At 32.7% G+C, this 9756-nt stretch overlaps 2 protein-coding genes across 2 annotated transcripts; both read left to right on the top strand.

The window, feature by feature from the left end:
* The first annotated feature begins 297 nt into the window (after window positions 1–297).
* On the top strand, window positions 298–4932 carry Tsp_06346 (angel protein). Its single transcript, XM_003378353.1, has 5 exons — window positions 298–501; window positions 743–902; window positions 1431–1666; window positions 3680–3716; window positions 3818–4932. The coding sequence occupies exons 1-5, from the start codon at window positions 298–300 to the stop codon at window positions 4930–4932; spliced, it is 1752 nt and encodes a 583-aa protein (XP_003378401.1).
* Window positions 4933–5692: 760 nt separating this feature from the next.
* On the top strand, window positions 5693–9705 carry Tsp_06347 (ankyrin repeat-containing domain protein). The gene is made up of 10 exons (XM_003378352.1): window positions 5693–5881; window positions 5943–6129; window positions 6200–6415; window positions 7074–7263; window positions 7329–7482; window positions 7710–7862; window positions 7938–8020; window positions 8760–8869; window positions 8927–9300; window positions 9601–9705. Exons 1-10 carry the CDS (start codon window positions 5693–5695, stop codon window positions 9703–9705), a joined length of 1761 nt encoding a protein of 586 aa, XP_003378400.1.
* Window positions 9706–9756: the final 51 nt, after the last annotated feature.

Here is a 9756-nt window from a genome sequence, read left to right as displayed (position 1 = left end):
TTTCCAACATTTGTATGGGGGAAATTTGCTTCACAGTATTGGAATAAAGCTCCCTCATTGAGGCTATATATATAATAGCTTGGAGCGTGAAAAGAAAAGTATAATAAGAGTGTGAGATGAGATAAGTGTGAAAAGAGAATTTCGTAGAGTTTATTTTGAAGTTTAAATTTAAATTTTGTCGAAAGCATCTGTCGACCTTGACCGTTGTGGAAAAGTCTTGAGAAATCTTCAGTTTTCCACTGTATTGTATGTTCAAAGCTGTTATTGTGAACAAAAGTTAAATTTTAAACCGGCAAAATGGCAAAAAGTGGAACATGCAATGTCAAAAGTGAAAATTATTTCCATTTAACCAGGACGAATACAACCCCAAGTCATTTCGGCAGTGATATCTTCTCGCTCCATTCTGACCGCTGCCCTTCTGCTACGCCACGTCGGGTTCGAAATAATCAAAAATCTTCAATCTTCGCTGCAATGGAATCTGAATTCAGACCTTCAATGAAAGTAAGAAATTCCACATTATTTATTTATTCAATTCTATTATTATAATTATTATTCCATTTGAAATTTTATTCGACTTTTCTCTTATTAATGATACTATTATATTTAATTAAATCAACTATTGAAATTCTTATTCGTTGATTTTACTGTATATCATAATGATAAATAAATTTTGTATTATAAAACATGGATGTGGATGTGTTATATATATATAATGAATTTTTAACAAATAATTTGCATTTAGAAATCACCTAGTGCCAATTTGAATACCAAAGATCGTCTTTTTGGAACAACAGACCAAGAGTTTACCCCACGACGTTCTCGTTTGTCTGATACATATCGTTCATCTGTCTTTTGTACGCATGACCAAAAATCTCCTGTTGCAGTTGTCAAAAAAGAAGCAGGTTCGAATTAAATTTTATCATTATTGAAATAAAGAATCTTTTCAAACTAACTTTATTCATTCAGATTGTTAAACAAAAAATTTCTTCAATTAATTATTCATTAAATGAGCAAATAAAACTTTTAGATTATAAAAATTTTGCAATAATACTAGTACAAGATTATGTTTTCATTTTAATATGACAAACTTGAAAATCTCATAAAACGGTCGTTTTTTTTGAATAATAATAAATGTTATCGTAAAATTTTCATGTTAATTTTAACTGAATTTATTATCGATTGTGAACTTGATTTTCAAGAAGTTGCTTTTTTCACTGCCTTTATCGCGGTAGATTGTATGAAAATTTTCAAGGTTACTTGAACTTTCTGTTGCCGTAAAAATGAAACGAGTTTCAAAAAAGAAGGCCAATTGGTATAATTGAAAATATTTTTAATTTTTAAAATTGCTCATAAAACTGATGCAGTTTATTCAACAATTTCGACCACTTTGGACAGTTCAAAGAATTGGTTTGAAAATTGCTTTTTTTAAGTGGTAGTGAAGCATAATGGCAATTTGAAAAGAGCATCCGAAGACGATGATACCATTGACCAAATGGACGGTATGTTCAATGGGGACTTGTCCAAAAATGAAACTAGTGGAAGTGAAAATGGCTTGACCAAAATTAGCTTCTCGGATGCAAATACAAACGACACGAACAACAATTTCAATAAAAATGAATTTGAAGAGGAAAGTTTTACAAAGAAACCAATTTCGCAAAGTGCCAGGGTTCGTCAGCCACCGGGTGGCTTTTCCAAGGGTCTTTGGTGAAATGTGAAACTTGAAAATTATTATTCACTTTTATTATTTTTTTGTCAATTTTTCTGAATTATATATTACATACAATCAAATCTACTTTACGTTTGCAGTTTTATTCTTATTTTTAGTTCGTTCCTTTGATCAATATGCAGGAACTTGGATAATTTGAAATTTCAAATTGTTTTACGTTTCCCAATTTTCAAATTAATTTCAATAAATTCTGATTTCATCCAATTTTTTTGATTTTTACAAATAAGTCATGCTTGCATTTTGTTGAATTTTTTATAAAAAAAAATTTCATTTATTCACGACAGTATTGAATTTCTATGTCAATTGTTTATTACAATTGTAATAATTAATAGTTATTACAATATCCACACGATAAATAATTGAATGTAAATTCTTTTGTTTTAGACCTACATGTTAACATAATAATTTTTGATTTATTTAACCGTTTAAATTGTCAAACGTTCACATTTCGATATTTATTCTTTATCTTTTGAAAATTTAAACTTGACTAAAATATGTTACAGTAAATCATTTGTATACAAAAATATTTTAAACAGTTTTCATAGAATGACAGAAATTTTTTTATTTTAACAGTTGAATGAATAAAAGTGAATAAAAAACAGAATTATACGGTAAAATGTTATTTTGTTTCAACGTTAAAATGCATTTCTTTGCAAAGTTTGCAAAGATTTATTTATTGTCAATTTCAAATTAAAAGACCATAATTAGATGATATTTTGAATAAGTGATGTATGCAAAAAATTTAAATTATAATTGCTGCAGTTAAATAAAGATTGCAAAACTGGTTCAACATGACCTTCAGCTTTATTTTTAGTTATTGACTGATTGATTGATTGATTGATAACAAAAATTGGTTTAATTTTAATTTGCTTCAATGCAAATATTTGAAATTTTCATTTAAATTGTTAATGTAAAAGATTTTTATGTCATAAAGTAAGTCAGTTTGAAAATTTTGAAACAGTTTAAATGAACAATAAGAATTAATTTTTCCCAACGTAACCATCCTTCTAATCTGTCAATTTTTCAAAATTACACAGAAGTTATTAATTTTGTTTATTTTATAAACTGCCAAACTGAGCAATATACGTTGATAAATATAATTTTTTAACGTTCATTTTGATATTGAAAAATAAATACATTTTTATGATTTGTTTGTGTATGAACTTCAGATGCGTGGAAATGCCTAATTAAAGTGGATACTGTTAAATAACGATAGGATATCATTTGAAAATTTGATGAGACCACGGCCAACACCATTTGATGAGATCTGCTTCATTGTCCTCTATTTACAAATAAAATTTAAAAATTAGTATTACCTGATTTTCATTATTACTGTGTAAAATGTGTCAACCTTCTCAAACTTGAAAAATTAAAAAGTAAATTTGAAATTTACATTTCAATGCATAAAATTGCATTAACTGATAATTAAGTTTCTTAAATTTTAAGGTTAGATTAATTTAAGCTTAATTTATTTTTCAAAAAATTCATAATGATGCGTGTATTTTTATTATAATTATGGACTACTGTTGTTCGTGCATTTGAATTTATTTTACCGATGATTATTTTGAAGTTGTTGTTTTGTGTTGCTGATTGATGCGCAGTCGATTTATTGCATGTATAGCAGTAAAAATCGATGGTACGTTTTAATAAATTTTATTGAGGTGTTAATTGAATAAATTTAAACTGATAATTCAGTCAGCAATTTTCCATGCTCGATTTTTTAATGCTAGTTTAGGATAATTTGTGAAAATTACTTCAAGTTTTATTGTATATTTCATGGAAGAAGGATGTTTTTTTGTGTTTAATTTATTTTCGAATCAGTTTTGTTCGTATGTTTTATTTTGCATTGAATGAATGCATACGTATCGGTTGTGTTTGAAAATAGTTGTATTTCGTTTATCATTTAAGCATATTCATCTTGTATTGTATATTTAAAAAAATTGATAATTTCAGCACAATCGACAGTGCATAATTGCTAAAGGAGGACGTTGTATTTTGAATAGGTGGGTTAAGAGATCGTGGTGATGTCGTCGGTGGATGATTTGCTCGAAAATGAAATACAAACCACCGGCAGAGAGTACCAAATTTCAGCTGGCAGTGCGGGATTCAGCGTCTGCTCGTACAATGTTCTCAGTCAGACGTTGATCAGCACGAACAACAACAACTATCGACGTTGCAATCCTCAACATTTGAACTGGACGTACCGTAGGAATTGTTTGGAAAAAATGATCGACGAAATCAGTGCCGATGTTTATTGTCTTCAAGAAGTTGATGAAGCCGATTTGAAACGGTGGTTTGTACCGTATTTCTATTACAGAGGCTATTCGACGATTTACAAGCAGAAAGGCGACCGACCCGATGGAATTCTGATCGCCTGGAAGAGGAGTGTTTTTTCAATGGTCAGTGTCAAAGGTGTCGAGCTGACCATTCCCGGGAGAATTGTCGTCCCGTATCAGATCGGCTTGATCGCATGCTTGCGCATCCGAGCCTTGGACGCACGTTCCGACTTGACCGAAGCTCAGCGTACTGTTGTCGTGGCGAATACGCACCTACGGGCGGATCAGATTAATGGTGATGTGAAATTGATTCAACTGGCCATACTTTTGGCACATGTGAAAAAATTGGCCACAGTAGAAGATGGGAACAGTGGACAGCGCCAACAGCGGGCGGTGGTCATGTGCGGCGATTTCAACTCCACCGCTTTGTCTCCGGTGTTGTCGTTCATTTTGAACGGGGTTCTGTTTTATCCGTTTGTCGACAAATATCACGTATCCGGCTATTTTCGCAAAGTGGGCTCTGGTTTGCAGTTTCCACTGTTGCCGCCAGAATTGGGAATCGACGAAAGCAACTGCTGCTTCAAGGAAGACGCCCAGGCCACGCCCACCACGACGCATGCTTCTTCGTTTCGCAAAGCTTCTCTTGGTCACACGTTTGCGTTCGACTCGGTTTATCACTTCAGCGAGCACGAAGAGAAAGTTTCGTTTGCCTCTCCGAATCATCACATCGTCGATCATATTTTCTACTCGTCGCCCACGGACGAACAAGCCGCGGGTTCGGTTCCAATTGGTCTCCTGGAATGGGTACGCCGGATCGATTTTCGCTCATTTCAAATGGACAAACTGAACAAATCCATGCCAAACAGCATTCATGGATCGGATCACTTTCCAGTTGGTGCTCTTTTCAACTACCTTCCAATAAATAAATGAAAATTACAAAATAAAAAACAAATACCTTGATCAATTACATTTTATTATCATGAAACAATAATTTACTTTGATTAGATTTGAAAAATATAACATATGTGTATATATTTGAAATTTTCAGTTGATACATTTAAATTTATTTCACAAATCCAAGCATTTCAAATGTGACAAGTGCTATTAAAATCAGTAATTATCGATTGCAGCACCTATTTATTCGTGCGTGAAGTTCCATTTGGCAATTTGTAAACAGCAAGATTTTTTTTATTTTTGTATGCATAAAATTACAATTAAAATTGTAAATGCAAATTTGTCAATTTTTGATTCTTCTCTTATTGTTTGTTCAAATTTAAATAAGCAGATTGTGTTAAAAAGTTGAATTTGTTCCAATTGGATTCGTCGCACAATGTTAATGATAATAAGTGTGCAAAGAGAAAAATGCATATCCCCCCATTTTAATATCTTTTCCTTTTTTTTTTCTTGATCGTTGATTTTTATTTTTCTGAATCACTTCTCAACTTAGCTATGGATGAACAATTTCCAACGTTACGGCGGATGCAATTGAAAATGAATGACTATTCGACAAATCGCTGTCGACCATTTTCTCCTGGTCAATTGACAATATGAATGCATCCATTTGGCAGCTGATTGAACTTTCATGGACAAATTAATATTAAATGCCTGGACCGCAGAGCTCACCGATAGCTCGTGCAGACGCAAAAGCTGCAGCTAAAGTGAAGAAGCAGAAGCAGAGTGGCAGTTGAACATGGGCAACACACCGACAACAAGCGCCACTGCAAATTTAGTCATTGGCATTAAAAGAGCCCAAGAATCGCAGAACAGCAAACTTTACCGTCTGGTCGATTACAACGGCGAAGGTGAATTGATCCAATGGATGAAATATTCCATGTCGATTGGAGATTACAACATACTGGACGGTCTGATCGAATTGAAGGTGTTGAATTTTTTGCGTTATTTAATTTTTATTCCACCTTTACAATGTACATCAATTTAAGATTACACCGTTCCTGTATGGCGGAGGCAAGGGCAAATTGGTGCCCATATCGGAATTGGTCAAGATGCGCAACGATGAACGCAACGCTTTACTCAGCACATTGCGCAGGAAAAAGGGAAAAGGCAAAAGCGGCCCCAACATATTGGAAAATGTCAATCAAGACAACATGCAAGGCGACATGATGAAAGGTAAAATTCTACGCAAAATACCAAGCAAACAACAAGCATCATTTTTGCATATTTTCCATTTATTTTCTAGCTTTGAAACGTCTCGACGGAGGAGGAGGCAAACAAGGTGGAGCTTCTAAATACAGAGAACTTTGCTGGGATATTTCACAACGCGGTGCAATGGGTGAAACATTGGTTCACATATGTCTCCTCAACGGAACTCATCTGCACAATGAGGTAGCTAAAATATTGATAAGGACATTTCCGAAATTGGTGAACGACATCTATTTGTCAGAAGAATATTATGGTAAGCTTTGATTTGCTGATAAAAATTATCCTCAATAAATAATCATTAAGAAAATAATGATTCATTGTAATTTTTTCAACATCATCAGTTTCTATACTTGAAATTGTTTAAATTTAAATATTAATTCAATATAATGCTTACAAAGAAGAATATTTTCACAATACACAATAGAAATAAAATAGATAACATTAGAAAAATAAACTTTCCATCTGATTCTTTTTATTTCAATTACACAAAGGACCTTTGAATAAAAATCGATTGTTTTCATTTTTGAAAGAATTCATAATTCGAAATTCGCTTATGATTATTGGTACAACAGGTTTATCAATTGATCGGTTCCGCTTCAACAATTCAAATCAACATGTTTTGAATGATGCATTATTTGTAAAATGGATAACAATTGCTCTATCACAACAGCTTGCCAAATGTGTATGCAAATTCGACGTGACAAGCGATATTCTTTGAGGATAATTATTTAACCGATAAGGAAAAAAATTTTCATCTGTTAATCAGATTGCCAATATTTTATTATAACATTTATAAATTTCATTTACATTAAAAGGCAGAATAATTTCTTTTTATTTTTTTAACAAATTTTTGAAGTAACGCAACTTTATTTTTATATGATGAATAAAAACGTGTAATCATACAATTTGAGGCCAATCGCCGTTGCATCAAGCTATCGTTAACGAAGATATTGCAATGGTACGATTTTTACTGCAGCATGGAGCTGATGTACACCAACGTTGCTATGGTGCATTCTTTTGTCCGGATGATCAAAAAGAAAGTCGAACAGATTCTTTGGAACATGAATGGGTTGACATTCATCAAAATACAAATTATGCAGGGTAGAGATTGTAAATGCAGTTTATATTTTGAAATTGGAAAAAGGTGCTTGTATTTATTGTTGTAGGCGAACATACTGGGGTGAATATCCATTGTCGTTTGCCGCTTGCACTCGACAGCCGGACTGTTGCCGCATGCTGAAAGCCGCAAAAGCTGATCTAAACATGCGAGATACTAACGGAAATACAGTACTACATCTGATGGTCATTCATGAATTGCCAGTATGTTTGAGACGCAAGTAACGCGTTGTGCGGGTGATCATTTGTTTCAATTGTAGGATATTTTTGATTTGCTTTACAAACTGGGCGCGAAATTGCACATAAAAAATAATCAAAATTTAACACCTCTTACATTGGCAGCAAAACTTGGAAAAAAGCAGGTAGTTAGCAGAATTGGTTAGCCAAGAAATAAATAAATAAATAATGCCGTTGCTCATTTTGAAATTCAGATGTTCAATCATGTTCTAAATTATGAAAAAGAAGAACTCTGGACATACGGATCAGTGACATGGATTGCCTATCCATTGTCGAACATTGATACAATTGAAGAACAAACTGGCGATTTGATGCCCATCAGCGCTTTATCGCTGATTGTCTTTGGAGTACATTACTAATTATTGCATCGATGTGAAAACTTTTGCAATTTTCAACATTCTTTTTTTATCATTTCATTTCAGGAAACAAGCTGTCATTTGCAATTAATTGACGGTTTGATTGAGAATGTGTTAGAAGCAAAGTGGAAAGTTTTTGGCAAGAGAAGGTAACGACAAAATCAAAAATATGCATAATAGAAATGAAACTTGGTTTAGATTTGCTACGCAACTTTTCAAATTTATCATATATTTTGCTTTTCTCTGTTCCGCTGTAGTTTTACGTCCAACAACATACAACAGTATGAAAAATTATTGTTCAGCCATTCAACTTTAGCATTGCTTCAGCATTATTATTTTAGTTGAATTACCATACTTGGAAGCCGGAATGACACCCATGAATATAAATGTCACTTGTTGTCGACTACTCAAAATATATGATTATTATGATTTAGTAATAATATATACTTTTTTACTATTTATTTTTTTCAAAATACAACATTATTTTAAAATTTTAGGCTCGAGTAATTTTGGAAATTTGTACAATATGCGGTGCTGTGATGTATGTTATTGGCGCAGCCATTCAGATAAAGCGAATCACTTGGAAACTGTACATAAAAAGTTTGGTAATGATTTATTAAACTGTTATTCAGCTGTTGAATAAAGAAACATCTTCATGCATAGGCTTCTTTTCCTGGACTTTGTTCATTCTGGATATCATTTCTGTTTCTGCTTCTGAGCATCATATTTCGCTTGACATGCTCTTACAAGGCAGAATTTTACACTTCCGCTTTGGCCGTATTGATGTCTTCGTTTAATTTTTTATTTTTTCTGAGGTAAGCTTACATTTTTGCCCAATAAGAAATCTTATGAAACAAAGTGAAACATCTTTGCAAACTTGTACTGTAGATCAAATCGATTGGTTGGTCCATTCGTCATTATGTTTTACAAAATGATGGCTGGTGATGTATTTCGATTTTTATTAATTTACGTGATCTTCTTATTTGGCTTTTCTCAAGGTTGGTAACAAATTGATTAACACTGATAAATATATTTCAAAAAAACAATAATTGTAGCATTTTTTATAATTTTTCTTGGCTGCCATCGTGGAATGAATACGACTGAAATATTAAGTTCAAGCAGTGAACGCATGCCGCCACCGGATACTCTTGCTCATCCGTTGGAAGCGATGGCTCGTCTTTTTATGGTCAATGTTGGTGAATTTCAAATTCTGTACAAAGTTCTCGACACTTGTCGACTAGCCACTCTTGGAAAAGTATGGCTTGCAGCGTGTTCAGTGCAGTGGATTAATTCGAAAACTGCTTATTTTAAGTTTGTTTTCATCTTTTTCCAAATACTCGTCTCACTTCTGCTGATCAACATGTTCATCGCATCAATGACACGGACATATGAAGCAGTGAATGAAACCCAAATGGAATGGAAAAGACAAGTGATTGAAATTTTAATTTGTATTGAATAAGCAGAAATTATAATTATAATTAACACTATTATTTTATTTATCAAGTGGGCTCAAGTGATTCTGATGCTTGAACAATCGATCAACCCAAAACAGAGGCTAACCGCGCTTTTGAAATATTCCAGACCCAAAGGAATCGACCGCAAAAGAAGAGCATTCGTTGTCATGACTCGTTGTGTCAAAAAGGCAACCTCACCCGTGAATTTTATTTATTTCAAAAATTATACCATTTGTCATTTTTTATGATAAAGCTTTCTGTTTTTGTATTTTCAGGACGAAGAAGAAACAGAGAAAAATAAATCAAAGTCCCAAACAGCAGATGTTTTAGAAAAGAAGAAAATTGCATACAAAAAAAATCTGGTGAATAATATGTTTTGAATACGACTATTAACAACATTATTATATAATGGGTTTTAGTGGAAATTTTTA

The sequence above is a fragment of the Trichinella spiralis genome (assembly GCF_000181795.1).
Source record: "Trichinella spiralis strain ISS 195 chromosome Unknown Scfld4, whole genome shotgun sequence".
NCBI classification, from domain to species: Eukaryota; Metazoa; Nematoda; class Enoplea; order Trichinellida; family Trichinellidae; genus Trichinella; species Trichinella spiralis.
The sequence above is the reverse complement of the archived record's forward strand: the minus strand, read 5'-3'. Positions and strand labels throughout refer to the sequence as shown.